At 48.3% G+C, this 18,450-nt stretch overlaps 1 protein-coding gene across 2 annotated transcripts in view; it reads right to left on the bottom strand.

Moving 5' to 3' along the window:
* Positions 1–212: 212 nt before the first annotated feature.
* Positions 213–18,450, bottom strand: part of LOC119971703 — a 157,250-nt gene continuing 139,012 nt past the window's right edge. For both annotated transcript variants that reach the window (XM_038807611.1, XM_038807612.1), the window contains 5 exons: positions 11,528–11,678; positions 10,675–10,744; positions 8,874–9,036; positions 2,201–2,358; positions 213–667 (listed from right to left, as the gene is read on the bottom strand). In XM_038807611.1, the coding sequence (XP_038663539.1) occupies positions 491–667; positions 2,201–2,358; positions 8,874–9,036; positions 10,675–10,744; positions 11,528–11,678 (719 nt within the window). In that variant the 3' untranslated portion in view covers positions 213–490. The remainder of the gene's footprint in view (positions 668–2,200; positions 2,359–8,873; positions 9,037–10,674; positions 10,745–11,527; positions 11,679–18,450) is intronic.

Here is an 18,450-nt window from a genome sequence, read left to right as displayed (position 1 = left end):
AACCACGGCGCTGAGGACCCGGGTTCGAATCCCGGCCCTGGGTCACTGTCCGTGTGGAGTTTGCACATTCTCCCCATGTCTGTGTGGGTTTCATCCCCACAACCCAAAGATGTGCTGGTTAGGTGGATTGGCCATGATAAAATTGCCCCTTAATTGGAAATAAAATAATTAGGTACTCTAAATTTATTTTAAAAAAGGATTGAGTCATCAAATAACATTAATAACCTTTATTAGTGTCACAAGTAGGTGTATATGTCTGACCGCAAGGTAAAAAAACAGGATGAGGTTTGACTGTAATGTTTTCCACAGGCAAACAGCCTGCTGTCACTCACTATTTAGGCTTCCACATTAATAATAACCAATTGTATAAGGTGTCAGATAATTATAGGTATGCATGGACTCTGTATCCCAGCAAGAGTCAGCATCTTTGAGCAAGAGGCAAAAGATGGGGTTGAATGAAGGTCTTCATAGCTTCAGAATCTTGGTTCAATCAATATTTCTCCTCTGGCCTGCCCTCACTACCTGTCCATGTCAGATTTATGGTGCATGGATCAGGTATCAGTTCATTGACCATTGTTTCATCCTCTCTGGAGGTGGGGTTACCCTCAACAGCTGGAGTAATTGGCAAGGTGACTCTTGGGTTCAGGAGATTCAGAACAGACACCCTCTGAATAGCATAGTTAAGGTTAGTAGACTGAAAAGAATGAATTAGGGGTAAGAATGAATTTAAATTTTATTCAGCATCCTTTCAATACATCAAACTTTTCATAACCCATTACTTGGAGGTAGCATTGTTGCTATTTGGCAAAAAAACAAAGTCACTTTTGCACAAAGTCCCATAAACATCAAATTAATATTTTTATTGGAGTTGGTGGAGTTAGAATGTTGGCCAGGATGGCAGAAGATTTCTGATAATATGATGAAAACTTTTACATCCATTTGAACTACCAGAAAACAAAAATGTGGGGTGCAATTCCCCCCCCCCCCCCCCCCCCCCCCACGCCGGGTGGAAGAATCGCTGGGGCGCCGGGCGAGTCCTGCCATGCCGCCCCGGCCACCGCAGGCAATTCTCCCACCCCCCCACCAAACCGGCGCGGCGAGATTTACGGCAGGCCGCTTGGAGAATCGCCGCTTGCCGTTTGTAACGGGCGAGTGGCGATTTTCCGGCCCGGATGGGCCAAGCAGCCTGCCCAACACGACAGGTTCCCGCCGGCGTCGTCCACACCTGGTCAGTGCCGGCGGGAACAGCGCGGGAACGCTGGGGGGGGGGGGATCCAGCACTAGGGGGCGCTCAAAAGGGGTCTGGCCCGCGATCGGTGCCCACCGATCGGCGGGCCTCTCTGAAGGAGGCACTCCTTTCCTCCGCCGCCCCGCAAGATCAATCCGAGATTTCTTGCGGGGAGGATGGCAACCGCGCATGCGCGGGTTGCCGCCGGCCAACCTGAGCATGCGCGGGTGATGTCATTTACGCGGCGCCGCTTTCATGCGGCGCCAAGGCCCAGCGCGCGTAATTGACGCGGTGCCGCTCCTAGTCCCCCGGGGGTGGGAGAATAAGGGGCGAGGAGCGGCCTCCGACGCCGGAATGAAACACTCCGGTTTGCACTCCGGCGTCGGGACTTAGTCTCCCGATGGGAGAATCTCGCCCGTGGTTTTTGTTTAACCGAATCATCCGAAAAGACAACACCTCTAATAATGTAGTACACTAAGTACGATAGGTAAAAGTCAGCCTTGATTGTTTCGGAGTGATGTTTGAAATTACAACTTTCTGAATGATTGCTGTCAACTAAACCAAGATGCAGCCTGTGACAATTTTACACTTCAGATAATGAAGAGATTGGCATGCTTCTCATGCTATGTCGGAAGTTAATACATTTTGTTTTCATCTCAGATGCTCAGCCTGAAGTCAGTGGTGTTAAAAATTATGGAAAATGTAAAAGAATCTGCTGATTCAGTGTCACCCATTTTACATGACAGCACAAAATGTAGCCCCATTAACCTGTCGTCGAAACTGAAATTCCTGATATCTGGGATTATCTTCATTATTACGCTCTGTCCCTCTCAAGGACAATAATATTGTGTGACCAGCACTGCACACTATAACCCTGACCAGTAACGTGACCTTCAACAGCAACAATTCAACCTTTTTAGATGTTTCACTCTATCATTTTAACACTAATCAGCAACGTTCTGTGAAGGATACAGTGCTGCTGCCCAGAGGCGGGAGGCTGATGACTGATGGTGCCTGTGTTAGACGGAAGAAGCCTGTTGATCCTGATGGATGAAAGTACAGACGAGCCTTTGGAGTAAATACCTGTCCCATCCTCATTGGCATGAACAGTGCTGGGAAACATATTTCATCTACCAGAGTCAGAGAAAGATATGAATAAATTAAAATTTGCATTTTAATGGTCTTTTTAAGGTAATTTCCCTCCTCTTCTGAAATCAGCCTGTTAGAATGAGATGCCCTTTTAATAAGTTTTTACTCATCCTGGCTGAGGTAGAATGTTGGCCAGGACAGCAGAAGAGTTGAAGTAATAACCTTTAACTCAGCAGATGATCTTAGAAATATTATAACTTTTACGAGTGTAGGCGGGTGGCACAGCGGCACTGCTGCCTCACAGCGTCAGGGACCCAGGTTCGATTCTGATCTTGGGTGGACTATCTGTGTGGAGTTTGCACGTTTGCTCCATGTTCGCATGGGTTTCCTCCTGGTGCTCCAGTTTCTACCCACAGTCCAAAGATGTGCAGGTTAGGTGGATTGGCGATGCTAAATTGCCCCTTGGTGTCCAAGGATGTGCAGGCTAGGTTACAGGCAGGTCGGATGGGGGAGTGGACCTGGATAGAGTGCTCTTTCAGAAGGTCAGTGCAGACCCGACAGGCCTCCTTCTGCACTCTAGGGATTCTATGGTAAAAGATATGATGGAACATTTACATCCATTTGAATCAGCAATTGACTCTTAACTACCCTCTGAAATGACCTGGTTCATGGAGAATTAGGGATGGGTAACAAATACTAGCCATGTAGCAATGACCACATCCCAAAGAATGTTTGGGCAGCACGGTAGCACAAGTGGATAGCACTGTGGCTTCACAGTCCCAGGTTTGATTCCCCGCTGGGTCACTGTCTATGCAGAGTCTGCACGTTCTCCCCGTGTCTTTGTGGGTTTCCTCCGAGTGCTCTGGTTACCTCCCACAGTCCAAAGACGTGCAAGGTAGGTGGATTGGCCATGATAAATTCCCCTTAGTGACCAAAAAAAAAGGTTAGGAGGGGTTATTGGGTTACGGGGATAGGGTGGAAGCGAGGGCTTAAGTGGGTCGGTGCAGACTCGATGGGCCGAATGGCCTCCTTCTGCATTGTATGTTCTATGTTCTATAATTAAAGAAAAATCCTCCTGAAATTATACTAAAATATATTGCACCTTTATTTTCACTCCCATTCAGATGCAACTCTGACTTTAAGTTGTCTCAGCTCTGGCCCTATGCGGTTGTGGTAGTCTGTGTAGAGGTATTACGGTACCTAGTAATGCTGGGACACCGTTGGTAGATAATGTATGCTTTCCATTGGTCGAGCCTGTATGGTAGCTCCGCCCTGCAAGGCGGGGGATAAGAGCCTGTGCCGCCCCAGCAGCTTCCTTTCTGTACCTGAGCTGCTGGGGGAAACATCTAGCTTATTAAAGCCTTCAGTTGGACTACAACCTCGCTTTAGTAGTCATTGATCGTGCATCAATTTAATAAGCTAGATTTAAAGATTGGAGCGCCGAATCAAGCCGGAGTGTCTGCAACTCAGCCCCCACGCAGTAAACTCGGCGGCGACTTTCAAGCAGTGGCTGGAGTGCTTCAACGCTACCTCGGAACAGCAGAAAACTCACCCACAAGAGAACAGAAACTGCAGATCCTGCACTCAAGGGTGAGCCCAGAAGTCTACACCCTCATCGAGGACGCGGATGACTTCGATACTGCGATGAAGTTGCTGAAAGGACATTACATTCGCCCTGTAAATCAGGTCTACACCCGGCATCTACTGGCGACAAGGCAACAAATTCCTGGTGAGTCACTGGAAGAATTCTACCGTGCGCTCCTAGAGTTGGGGAGAAACTGCAGCTGCTCACAAGTTTCAGCAAACGACCATACTGAACTGTTGATTCGAGAGGCTTTCGTTGCGGGTATGCTGTCCTCTCAAATCCGCCAGCATTTGCTGGAGAAAGAAACTCTAGGCCTCAAGGAGGCACGGGCCCTTGCCGGCTCCCTGGATATGGCCTCCCGAAACGCCCGGGCCTACGCCCCCGACCGCATGGCAGCCCCCTGGGCAGCGTGGAATCCTTCTGCAGCCGACTCCGACACGATGCCCCACATTCCCCCCACAAGACAGCCCGGCAACCCCGGGGGGCCCCGCTGCTATTTTTGGGGGCAAGCCAAACACCCCGACAGCGCTGCCCAGCCCGTTCGTCCACCTGTAAAGGGTGCGGCAAAAAGGGCCACTTTGTGGCGGTATGCCAGGCCCGGGCGGTCGCTGCGGTCTCCGGAAGCGAATGCGGACCGTCACTACAACCCTCTCCACGGGCCCCGTGCGGTGCGGACAGCGACCGCCGCCATCTTCCTCCTCCAGGGCCACGTGTGGCCTCCGGGTGCCGCCATCTTGTTCCGCTGACGCCGCGTGTGATGGATGGGCGCCGCCATTTTGTGCACCCACAGCCACGTGCGACCAGTGGGCGCTGCCATCTTGGATGGACCCCCAGGACCTCGGTGCAGATGACCATACACTGCCCGACGAGAACACCCAGCTGCAGCCACGATTAGCCTCGGTGACCCTGGACCAATCTCGGCCTCGAACAGTCTCAACTGCTACTACAATGGTGCTAATCAAAGGACACGAGACGTCCTACTTAATCGACTCTGGGAGCACGGAGAGCTTCATACACCCCGACACGGTAAGGCGCTGTTCTCTCCCCGTCCATCCTGTTAATCAAAAAATCTCCCTGGCCTCCGGTTCCCACTCAGTAGAGATAAAGGGGTTCTGTGTAGCAAACCTCACGGTCCAGGGAAGGGAGTTCAAAAATTACCGGCTCTACGTCCTTCCCCACCTCTGCGCGGCCACACTCCTAGGGTTAGACTTCCAGTGCAACCTCCAAAGTCTAATTTTCAAATTCGGTGGCCCTATACCCCCTCTCACTGTCTGCAGCCTCGCGACCCTCAAGGTCGATCCGCCTTCCCTGTTTGCGAACCTCACCCCAGATTGCAAACCCGTCGCCACCAGGAGCAGACGGTACAGTGTCCAGGACCGGATCTTTATTAGGTCAGAGGTCCAACGGCTACTGAGGGAAGGAGTCATTGAAGCTAGCAACAGTCCCTGGAGAGCTCAAGTAGTGGTGGTAAAGACCGGGGAGAAGCATAGGATGGTCATTGACTACAGTCAGACCATCAACAGGTTTACGCAGCTGGACGCGTACCCTCTCCCCCCCATATCCAACCTAGTAAACAGGATCGCGCAATACAAGGTCTTCTCCACGGTGGACCTTAAGTCCGCCTATCACCAGCTCCCCATCCACACAAGTGACCGCACGTACACTGCCTTCGAGGCAGATGGGCGGTTCTACCACTTTTTAAGGGTTCCCTTCGGTGTCACTAACGGGGTCTCGGTCTTCCAGCGAGAGATGGACCGAATGGTTGACCAATATGGTTTCCGGGCAATATTCCCGTATCTCGATAATGTCACCATCTGCGGCCACGACCAGCAGGACCACAACACCAACCTCCGAAAATTCCTCCGGGCCGCGAAAATCCTTAACCTTGCGTATAACAAGGATAAATGCGTGTTTAGTACCGACCGCCTAGCCACCCTCGGCTACGTAGTGCGAAATGGAGTTATAGTCCCCGACCCTGAATGCATGCGCACCCTTATAGAGTTCCCCCTCCCTCACTGCTCCAAGGCCCTGAAGCGCTGCCTAGGTTTTTTTTCTTACTATGCCCAGTGGGTCCCCAACTCTGCAGACAAGGCCCGTCCTCTGATCCAATCCACAGTTTTTCCCCTGTCGACAGAGGCCCGCCAGGCCTCCAGCCGCACCAAAGCAGACATTGCAAAGGCCACGATGCACGCCATCGACGAGTCCCTCCCCTTCCAGATCGAGAGCGACGCGTCTGACGTAGTTTTGCGGCCACCCTCAACCAAGCGGGCAGACCCGTGGCTTTCTTCTCACGTACCCTCCATGCTTCCGAAATCCGCCACTCCTCAGTCGAAAAGGAGGCCCATAGTAGAAGCTGTACGACATTGGAGGCATTACCTGGCCGGCAGGAGATTCACTCTCCTCACTGACCAACGGTCGGTCGCCTTCATGTTCGATAATGCACAACGGGGCAAGATTAAAAAACGATAAGATCTTGCAGTGGAGGATCAAACGCTCCACCTATAACTACGAGATCTTGTATCATCCCTTGGAAGCTAAACCAGCCTCCTGATGCCCTGTCCCACGGCACATGTGCCAACGCACAAGTGGACCACCTCCGAGCCCTCCATGAGGACCTCTGCCACCCAGGGGTCACTCGCTTCTTCCATTTTGTCAAGACCCGCAACCTGCCCTACTCCATTGAGGAGGTCAGGACAGCCACCAGGAATTGCCAAATATGCGCGGAGTGCAATCCGCACTTCTACCGGCCAGAGAAAGCGCACCTGATAAAGGCTTCCCATCCGTTTGAACGCCTCAGCATCGACTTCAAAGGTCCCCTCCCCTCCACCGTCCACAACACGTACTTCCTGAACGTGATTGACGAATGCTCCCGATTCCCGTTCGCCAACCCCTGCCCCGACATGACCGCAACCACTGTCATCAAAGCCCTCCTTGGCATCTTTACACTGTTCGGGTTCCCCGCTCACATACATGGCGATAGGGGGTCCTCCTTTATGAGCGACGAACTGCGTCAATTCCTGCTCAGCAAGACCAGTTACAACCCCCGGGGTAACGGGAGATTTACGGTACCTGAGAACCATGCTGCCATTGGTGCAGAAGACTTGCTGCCCATTGGCTCAGGCAAGTCATGTGCCTCTCTGCCAATTGGCTGAGGCTAGTCATGTGACTAGCTGCCGATTGGCTGAGAGGTTGGTAGCTCCGCCTACGAGGCGGGGTATAAGAACCCGTACCGGCTGGCAGTCGGCCTTTCTCTGTACGTCTACTGCCGGGCACACATCTAGTATATTCAAGCCTGTTGTTTGGAACTACTCCAATTGATGGTGCATTACTGGTAGAGAGGGAGAACGGAACGGTCTGAAAGACCATCCTACTGGCCCTACGGTCCAGAAATCTCCCAGCCTCCCGCTGGCAGGAAGTCCTCCCGGATGCCCTCCACTCCATCCGGTCACTGCTCTGCACCACGACCAACCAAACACCTCACGAACGTCTCCTGTCCTCCACTGGGACCTCGCTCACGACCTGGCTGGCAGCCCCCGGACCCATCCTGCTCCAAAAACACGTGCGGGTGCATAAGTCGGACCCGTTGGTCAAGAGGGTCCATCTTCTCCACGCTAACCCCTAGTACCCCGACGTGGCGTACCCCGACGGCCGACAAGACACGGTCTCCCTACAAGACCTGACGCCCGCGGGATCCCCGCGCACACCCCCGCCACCAGTCCCACCCCCCATCCCACCGGTGCACCTTCCCAGGAGAATTAGTTCTTCTGCCGGCCCCGTCTAGGGCCCCCCCGCCCACCGACGCACCCCGCAGACGATCCCTTCCCAGGTCAATCAGCTTCCCCAGCAGCGCCATCTAGGGGTGTTGAAGCTGCCACAGAGATGGAAACCACGCTCCCGGAGTCACAGATGCCCGAACCTCCACTGACGTCACCACCAAAGCTTCGAAGATCACAGAGGATGACCAGGGCCCCCGATCAACTGATTGCTTCATTTTAACGTGTACATAGTTAATTGTAAAATTGTAAATAGTTACGATAATAAGGCAAAACGCTGTACGGAGGTATTACAGTACCTCCATAACCATAACTTCTACCACGTTACCATGTTGTAATACCAAGCCACCACCCCCGCCGGACTCTTTTTTTAACAGGGGGTGAATGTGGTAGTCTGTGTAGAGGTATTACGGTACCTAGTAATGCTGGAACACCATTGGTAGATAATGTATGCTTTCCATTGGTCGAGCCTGTATGGTAGCTCCGCCCTACAAGGCAGGGTATAAGAGCCCGTGCCGCCCCAGCTGCTTCCTTTCTGTACCTGAGCTGCTGGGGGAAACATCTAGCTTATTAAAGCCTTCAGTTGGACTACAACCTCGCTTTAGTAGTCATTGATCGTGCATCAGCGGTAAAATATCTTATTCCTGAGGTTAAGGACAGAGCCTGCAAGGGAGTTCCTCCTCCTTCCCATTATCACCTCTCTTGGCTTCTATCCCCTCCATCTGCAGTGGGTAATTGAATGCCATTGTACTTTGGGTGGAAGTTCCTGATCTCTTAAGAATTTCAAATCACAGTTACTCCTTTAAGAGGTGGGTGCGGTGCAGGGAAAGAGGGAGGCAAAAGCCAGCACTGACATCAAGAGATGGAAAGACGAGCAGTGCTGAGGAAGAGAGTTATGGGTAGTATTGATTTTCTTCGACAAATGTACACACTTCCTGAAAACACTGACACAGTCCCTGTAAAAGATGGATATTTCACATGAATGTTAATATCAGGATTTTAAGTGAGGGCTCCAGCTGAGATTAAGATTTTTAATGTTGAAATAGCCAAGCCATTTGTGTTTGAAATTGACCCAGTGTCTATGTACCGCAGTATTAATTGCCTTCAGGACAGATGGGAAGAACGTCGACAGTAAAATAATAATCAAAAGCTTGACTGTAATTCAACTTGTGTGAAGTGTTTTAGCCACATCACAAACCTTTACTTCTGTTGCCATTTTTGATGTTTGAATGCAGATGAAGTCTCTTCTGGACTGAAAGTTGTTTCTCAATCTTCCGACGAGCCTCAGACTGAAGATTTTCAATTGCACTCTGTTTGCTTCTCCACATGTTCTCCTCCAGCACTTTCATTCTCTCCCAAACCTAAAATACAACATCACACTCCTCACTGAAGTGCAGAGGGCTTTACCTTATATTTTCACTGTGGAATCTTGGGTCTGAAAGCGGTCCAGAATGATGGGGTGGAGTTTGCTTCTATGTACTGCCTGTAAGAGGCCTGGTGATGTGAACTTGTACAATTTAAAACTAAAATAATGGGAATATGCCTTATCCAGCTTTAATTTGAGAATCTGATTCAGAGGGTTCACAAACATGGGAAATGCAAACATGTTGCAGGAAGTTGGGTCAGAATAGAGGGAGCTTTAGAACAAAATTTAATTAGAAAATGTTTTTGGTTGTATTTCTTTCTCTCTTGACTGACTCCTGCTCAGAGCAGCCCTGCTACCATTCTCCACCTCCTTTACTCTAACAATGCACTGGAGAATGGTCAACCTACCAGCTTTTCACCCCTTTCAAACAGAATTATCAAATTATGGAGGTCATCACAGATGAGAAAGTACCCCGATTTAATAGTGGCGCAATTCTGAGACAAAGGAACAAAAAAAATCCCTGCTTTAATCTCTGTGCTGTTAGGGATGTATGAAATAAGTGCCAGAGTAGAGTGTTCAGCCCTTCTGTCATTCAACTGGATCATAGCTGATCTTCTACCTCAATGCCATTTTCCCAGCAGCTTCTATATGCCTTGCTTCTCTCAAAGATTGAAAATCTGTCAATCTCAGCCTTAAATACACTATGAATTATGAATTGATAAAACTAACGATAAAAATAGTGATTCTGCCAGGGAATAAAGTTTTCCCTTCCTCCTACATCCCAAAGATTTTAAAACCCCATTTGAGCACTGACTTTTGGATATATTTTGACATTTCATCTATTGTTTTCAACATTGGTGGCATCCTAAACTGTAGGCCTTGACAAATTCAAACTATAAAGGAAACTTCACAGCAATATAGTCTGCTACACCCAAGACAATTATTTTACTTAACCAATTGAAAGTAAAATTATATTGGCAGCCTGGTTAGGGACAGCACGAGTGGATAGCGCTGTGGCTTCACAACGCCAGGGTCCCAGGCTCGATTCCCCGCTGGGTCACTGTCTATGTGGAGTCTGCACGTTCTCCCAGTGTCTGCGTGGGTTTCCTCCGGTTTCCTCCCACAGTCCAAAGACGTGCAGGTTAGGTGGATTGGCCATGATAAATTCCCCTTAGTGATCAAAAAGGATAGGAGGGGTTACTGGGTTACGGGAATGGGGTGGAAGTGAGGGCTTAAGTGGGTCGGTGGAGACTCGATGGGAGGAATGGCCTTCTTCTGCACTATATATGTTCTATGGTGGCGCCGCGGTTAGCACTGCTGCCTCATGGCGCTGAGGACCCAGGTTCAGTCCCGGCTCTGGGTCACTGTCCATGTGGAGTTTGCACATTCTCCCCATGTTTGCATGGGTTTTGCCCCCACAAACCAAAGATGTGCAGGGTAGGTGAATTAGCCATGCTAAATCGCCCCTTTAATTGGAAAAATTAATTGGGTACTCTAAGTTTATTTTTAAAAAGTAAAATTATAGTTGTTGATCTACATCTACAACTGATATAAGAAAGAAGACCACCTTGTGTTAAAATCTAAAATCAAAATGGTAAATGGTTCAAACTAACTTTATTTACCCCCCACTTACATCCTGTGGAAGTTTCCTCTTCAACAGCAGGCTCGTACTCACACTCATCTTCTGTTGTTTTTTAGCAGCACTGTGGGAAAATGAGACAGACAAACACAGCGTGGGTGGAACAACCAGAGCCAAATCGTTCCCCAATCATTGCAATGGGATGGATCAGTCAGCCATGAGAATGTGACTTCAATGGATCTCCAGACAGATTAGCAAGACAAATTTACAGATGAGACATCAGGGTTGTACAATCCTTGTTAACTTGGTTGATAAATATGCAACCCAATATATTATTGCATTCTGAAGTCAGTGACTCTGTGCTGAATTGGCTCTTAGTTGGAGTAACAGTTGGAGGCACTAAAATTATCCACCGTATTCCTCGGCCAGGAGGGATTAAATCAGCCAGGGTTCCCATTCCAGATCAAATATCTACCAATGTCATCCATCTGCAGGATATGGGGCCTCCCCAAGTGCAAACCCAGTGTGTCCCAAGCTTCCCTCACTCTCACCAGGTTATGCCTCTTCACAGTGGGAGCAGTAATGGGCAGCATCTCTGGGCAGCTACTACTTCATGCCATACCTAGAGGTGAGAACCTTCCTCCCCAAAATGTTCTCTTTAAATCTCTTCCCCAACCCCTCTAAAAATTTCAATCTCATTCTGGTTCAGCTACGTGACCAAATTACCATTTTCTATGTGTCAGCCTAGTCTTCGTAGCACTGAAAACCCAGGTACTACAGAACTGTATTTTGAAGTCCAAATTTACCACCTTTTAAAGAATTTAAAATAAACTTTATTCTCACTTTAATAATCTGATTCCTATCTCTTTATTTCTCACAATTAAGTGGTTTAGGCAGCCTTCCTCACCTTTTCTGTGGTGGTTTTGGGCTGGTTTGTGAAGACCTGATGTCTCGAGCTGAGAGATTAAATGTCCTTCCTTCCTTCATCTGTGTTTCACAATTCTTGGTTTCAGCTGCTGATTGTGCATTCTCTGATCTCAGCACCCTCTCTGGCACATCTGTTTAAAAATACAAACTCTGATTTCTTTACATTACCATTTCAGTCTTGGAAAAATAAACTTAAAATAAAATTAATCAGAATTAGTAAAAGCACATGCTTCAAAGGTACTGTAATACCTGAGTCTTTTAACCTAAATGATGAACTCTGTCAGGTCAGGATAGAGCAGGAAAGTCGGTGAGGTCCATTTCAAAGAACAAATTAAATTACATCTCAAGACAGGAACAGATGTCAAAGGCACTTCAATGATTGTTAACTCATGCATCCGGAAAAGAAAGAACTATTGCAACATCCAACTGTACCTTGACCAAAAGATTTTCATTTCCAGCCATTTCACACGTTGATCATACTTTGTGCAAAGAAATTCTATCAGATATTATTCCAAAAATCTACCTATTGACTGTTTGAATTTAAGCTTCATCTTGTTTTGTTATGGTCTTGATGTAGCATAAGCTGCTTCCTTGATGTGCACTCTGACAAAGGAAGGTTCAGACTTGGAGATAGCTTTAACACATTTAGTAAACTGTTAACGATTCTCCTACTTGGATTCGACTCTCCTGTTAATCCTGCTATAGCTACTCAGACTGATTAACCAGTCTGCTACAATCCACGTGGTGGGTATGATGTATTCCAAATAAACCCTGTCTACTCACTAAGTGTCTCCACTGGAAAGAGGAAGATCATGTGTGCTGTGTCCTTTTATATGGGTTGGTGTAATGCCCTCCTGTGGTAGTGTCACCTGTGTGTGTGTCATGAATGCCCATTGGTCGTGTCCTATCTTACTGGCCTATTGGTTGAATGTCTGTGTGTCATTTCTCTGGTGCTCCCTCTAGTGTTTATCTAGTCTACGTGTATTTACATTAACCCCTTGTGTATTTACAGTGATGCATTTCACCACATCCCCCCTTTTTTGTGTTCCATATTTTCTGTACAGTGTTAAAGAAAATTGAACAAAAATAGGTAGATAAGTGATGCTATGTACAAGTTGTGATAACAGTGATCATTAAACAATAAGTCCAAATCATATGCATGAGTCCAAAATTCATTCATTATTATGGTCGAGTGTCTTTCTTGTTTGGTTGGTGAGGTGGTGATGTTGAGGTGGCATTGCTTTGTAAACGCCGTCAGTGTCCCTGTGCGTAAGGAACCAAGAAGTGGTCAAATCACTTTGTTGTCTGATTTGGAGTCTTTTTTTCTTCCGATGCTTGTGGTAGCGATGTATGCAATCTGTGTCGTCCTGCCATGGTATGTCATTGTACTGAGCTGAGCAGTAGCAGTGTCCCCATTTGCAGAGTTGTACCATGTCGTACCAGTCGTCGTTCCATTGGTGTTGTTTTTGTCGCGCTTGTCGTCGACGTTGTTGCCTCTGGTATGCTTCTCGTTATTGACTTTGATGTTGTTATTGTGTTGGTTGGTTTTGCTGTCGTGTTTGCTGCGCTCAAGGACCACACTCTGTGGATAATAAGAGTCCTTCACACAGTTACTCGTGTCAGCGTGCTTTGTGGCATCTTCTGTTTCCTTGAGCGTGCCGTCGCTGAGTTTGCGGTGCTCCCCGTCTGGAGTCATGTCCAACTTACTGGAATCAGCTTTGGCTTGTCCATTCTCCCCGTCTGGAGTCTGGTCTGTTTCACCTGAGTCAGTTTTGGCTTGTCGATGCTCCCGGTCTGGAGACATTTCAGGTTCACCTGAATCAGCTTTGGTTTCTTAATGCTCCATGTGCGGAGTCATTTCAGGTTCACTTGAATCTTCTGAGGTTTCTTGATGCTCCACGTCTGGAGTCAAAACATTCAGGAATGCATTTGCTTGTGGAGAGGCTCGAGCGGACGAGGATTGAATGAACGTGGTGTCACCGGAGTCACCAGTAGTCTCACTGTGATTGACGAGTGCCTCTGTACAGTCTAGCTGAGGTCTGTAACGTTACGCATCAGGTATGGGAAGTGGGATGCCGTCGTCACTTGTCGAACATACAGTGGGTAGAGCCTCAGTGTCTTCTTGTCGTTCACTTGAGCTGGGTAGACTGTCACAGTCTTCTTGCTGTGCACTTGAGCGTGGCAGACCGTCATAGTCTTCTTGCTGTGCACTTGAGCGTGGCAGACCGTCATAGTCTTCTTGCTGTGCACTTGAGCGTGGCAGACCGTCATAGTCTTCTTGCTGTGCACTTGAGCGTGGCAGACCTGCATCGTCTGCTGCTGGTTGCTTAGAGGAGGTTGCTAGACCCTCATGGTCTTGCTCATGCAAGGACTGTGCTCTGGAGTCTTGCGTTCCTTCCATCGTGGAGTCTGTCCACGAGCTCGCTGTGGAGGCTTGTGTCACTCCCTCTGTGGAGTCTTGCAGTGTTCCCTGTGTGCAATTGTGCATTGGTCTCACTGTGGAGTTTTTCATCGCTTTCTGTGTGGAGGCTGGGACCCTTCATGATGCGTGGACCATTCTCTGTGTGGCAGCACGCCACTCTCTGTGGGCTTGTACTTCTCTCTGTCTCTTGGCGTCAGGCCGCAGCATAATCCTGCACTCACGAGTCGGGATGTCATATGTGCTGGGCTGAATATTCCCCAATCCGAAGAACTCGTCGTCGGGGACTTCAATGTACAACACTTCTAGCTGCGGTTCGGATTTGGTACTGGGGTAGCCACCTCCCGAGATGAAATCATCGTCGGAGTCTTCAAGGACCATATCATCACGTTTTGTGTCGGAACTGCCATTGGGCTCGCGATGTCCAAAGAAGAATTCAAGGTCTGAGTCATAGTCTTCAAGGTCTGTATCATCTCTTTGGGCGGTGCTAACTGCTTGTTGCAGGGTTCTGCGGAGATTACCTTCAGCTACTGGTCGAATTTCAGGCATTGTGCTGTCGTTCCAGGTGAAAGAATCTGGTTTTGAGGCTTTAAATTTTTTTTGTGTGTTTTGGGACATTTCCCCTTTAAGTGGGCGTGATCCGGGGCCTCTGACGTCATGAAGCGTGTGACATAGATCGAAGGAAGCGATTGCGCATGCGCAGATTGCTGTTCCTTTACTTGGTGCCTTTTTCGCAATTGGGAATGCGTGGCTTCTCGCGCATGCGCAAACGGACCTTCCCGTTCTGTGCGCTCTTCGCGCAACTGCGCATGTGCTGCTCCTTTTTCAAGATGGCTGCAAATCAAAACTGCCGTTTGTTGCTGCAAACCTACCTCGTGGTGAGTTTTGGCACCTCTTTTACCTTTTCTTCTTGTATCTTCCTCGCAGAATTCTTGGAATTTGTCCAGGACTGCCCGGAAGCCGCTCTTGTTTTGCCCCTTTGAGTATTTGAAGGTCTGGAAGATTTCAGCTGCTCTTGGACCCGCGATGGTGAGTAGCAGCTTTATTTTCTCTGCATCCGCCATGCCACCTAGGTCGGACGCTACCAGGTAGATCTTGAATCTCTGCCTGAACGCACGCCAGTTTTCACTGAGATTGCCTTGGTACCTGAGCTGCTGTGGAAACGGAATCTCGAACATCATCTTGCCTGGCTGCTGTTGCTGGTTGTCACTGTTTGCTGAGTTGTAACTATATGGATTTAAACAGTTCACTCACTGGTGCCATGTTTTGTTATGCTCTTGATGTAGCATAAGCTGTTTCCTTGATGTGCACTCTGACAAAGGAAGGTTCAGACTTGGAGATAGCTTTAACACATTTATTAAACTGTTAACGATTCTCCTACTTGGATTTGGCTCTCCTGTTAACCCTGCTATAGCTACTCAGACTGACGAACCAGTCTGCTACAATCCACGTGGTGGGTGTGATGTGTACCAAATCAACCCTGTCTACTCACTAAGTGTCACCACTGGAAAGAGGAAGATCATGTGTGCTGTGTCCTTTTATATGGGTTGATGTAATGCCCTCCTGTGGTAGTGTCACCTCTGTGTGTGTCGTGAATGCCCAATGGTCGTGTCATATCTTACTGGCCTATTGGTTGAATGTCTGTGTGTCATGTCTCTGGTGCTCCCTCTAGTGTTTATCTAGTGTACGTGTATTTACATTAACCTCTTGTATATTTACAGTGATGCATATCACCACACATGTCATTGGAATGATATGCATTCATGTATTGCTGATGTTTCAAGTGTTCTGTATTATTTAATATCGCAAAGTACAGTCGCCACTTGGACCAAAGAATCCTTATTTTTCCTGTCTTATCCCATATTCTTTGATTTCTAGAATCAGGGGTGTGAGCGTGCTCTGCTCCATCTCCAGGTTTTGAATTTTTACTTTTTACCTTAAGCAATGGAAACTGGACATAATACTCAGGTGCAGTCTAACTCAAAAACACTCGGTATAAGCATTTCAAAAATTGGCATGTTTATTCAACAATACTGTTCAGCATTCTGCACTTTGATATGGTTTGTTGTTCATTGCAAATCTCCAAACAAGTTTTAACTTCATTTTTAGTTGGTCTTATGGTGGAGGTTGGTGGGGCAAAGTCGCACACGAGGTGGCTCCCACCAGGATACTTAATTTTTAGCCCTTTTCTTCCAATTTCTGGGGATATTTTGCGTAAAATCCCATCTGATCAATGGTATAAGGTGCCTATATAAAGGAAATGCCCATTAGGACCAGGGCAAAGAAAACTGCAGATAGAAATTCGTCGAAGGGAGGGGCTTCTGGTGGTGGCATATTGGAGGAGGTCATGCACAATGTAGCTCCCACCAGGGGACTTTTTTATTTTGGCTTTTTTTGTCCAGTTCCTGGGATTTTTGATGGACAAACTCTTCCCATAAGAAAGGAGAGGGGTCCAAATGTGGAAGCATGTCAAAAGGCTACAACTAAGAAGTCTGTGGGTGGAAATTCTTCAATTGAATCGGAGGCTTTGCATCGAGCCTCCGCAGGGAAGGTGGCGGCAGAGGCTCCAGAGGTTGTGGCCGCCCCGATCACGGCAGATGAATTTAAAAAACATTTTAAAAGGCAATGGAGAGTGATGTTTGATACTCTCTGAAAATCAATTAAGGAGGCACTAGGTCCTGTTCATGAAATGTTGGAGAGAATTTTGGAAGCTGTGAAGGAGCATGGCGAGACGTTGAATGGGATGGAGGCTTTGTCGAGGTAAAGCGACCAAATTGCCTTGCTGGAGGCTGAGATCTCGGTGGCGGCGCAGAAGAATAAGAATCTGAGGGCAAAGTCGAGGAGACAAAACCTCAGGGTCATGGGGTTGGTGGAAGGTGTACTTTTCACATATGTTCAGTAAGATGGTGGGGGAGGGCATCCCCTCCAGAGTTGGACAGGGCCCATCGAACACTCTGGCAGAAGCCTCTGACAAATGATCCACCACGAGCGGTTTTAGTCAGATTTTGCAGCTTCCAGGAGAAGGAGCTGGTCCTGAAGTGGGCCAAGGAGAATTGTAATCTGAGTTGGGAAGGAAGTCACATTAGAATATGCCAGAGTGTTGGTGTGGCTCTAGCGAAGAAGCGGGTAGCCTTTAACAAGGCCAAGGCGACTTTGTACAAGAGTGGAGTGAAGTTTAGAGTTTTGTACTCTGAGAGGCTGCATGTTACCTTCAGGTCAAGGGACCATTACTTTGATACTTCAGAGGAGGCTGAAGCTTTTGTTACAGAGAATGGACCGGGATTGAGTTAAACGGGCTCCAGGTGGACTTACATAGAACATAGAACAGTACAGCACAGAACAGGCCCTTCGGCCCTCGATGTTGTGCCGAGCAATGATCACCCTACTTAAACCCACGTAACCCGTAACCCAACAATCCCCCCATTAACCTTACACTACGGGCAATTTAGCCTGGCCAATCCACCTAACCCGCACATCTTTGGACTGTGGGAGGAAACCGGAGCACCCGGAGGAAACCCACGCACACACTGGGAGGACGTGCAGACTCCACACAGACAGTGACCCAGCCGGGAATCGAACCTGGGACCCTGGAGCTGTGAAGCATTGATGCTAACCACCATGCTACCGTGAAGCCCCTATTGCGGTTGTTTATGGGAAGAGTTTTTGGGGTATTTTGTATATATTTGTTATTATTTCTTTGTTTTGGGGTTGGGATCGGAGTGTTTTACCTAAGTTGTGTGGTGGGTGAGGGAAAGCTAACTGTTTTGTGGGTATCGTTTAAGGCAGTATTTCTCTTCTCTTTGGAAATATATGGCTCCCGGTGGGATCTTGCTCTTGGTCGGGGTGTTAAATTTTGTTGTATTCTTGTAGCCGGTATGGGTTGTGATGTTTTATCTCTTTTTTCAGCCCTGGGTAGTGGCTACCTCATGAGCAATAACTTTTTATCTAACGAACAGAAGCGAGTTGGGGGGGGGGGGGGGGGGGGGGGGGTGCTGCAGCCTGTTGAACCTGTTTTTTATGGTTCAATTAGCCTAACATTTTTGTTTGGTTTGTTCGGAGGGAGTGTTGTTCTTTGGAATGTCATCAACATGGATGTTTGGGTGGGGCTTGGTTGAGGAGGAGGAGAAGGGGCAGGGAGAGGGTTAGCATTTCTGACAGTCATCATGTGGTTTTCTTTGTTTCATTTTTTGGGCTGGTTTGTTTGCCATCTTGGGTGGGCCTTGGGCCTACATCCTTTGGGCAGATACCGGGGTTGAGGGGGAGGTGGGAGGCCCCCGATTTGGTTGGTCACCTGGAACACAAGAGGATTAGAGGGCTCAGTAAAAAGGTTGAGAGACTTCTCTCACCTGAAGGATTTGAAGGCTAATGTGGTGTTTTTGCAGGAGACTCATCTGCGGGTGAGGTACCAGACCAAATTGTGGAAGGGGTGGGTGAGCTAGGTCTTTCACTCGGGCTTCGATATTAGGGCTCGCAGGGCGGCACTT

Source organism: Scyliorhinus canicula, chromosome 9 (assembly GCF_902713615.1).
Source record: "Scyliorhinus canicula chromosome 9, sScyCan1.1, whole genome shotgun sequence".
Classification (NCBI taxonomy): Eukaryota; Metazoa; Chordata; class Chondrichthyes; order Carcharhiniformes; family Scyliorhinidae; genus Scyliorhinus; species Scyliorhinus canicula.
This window is presented reverse-complemented; position numbering and strand designations above follow the sequence as displayed.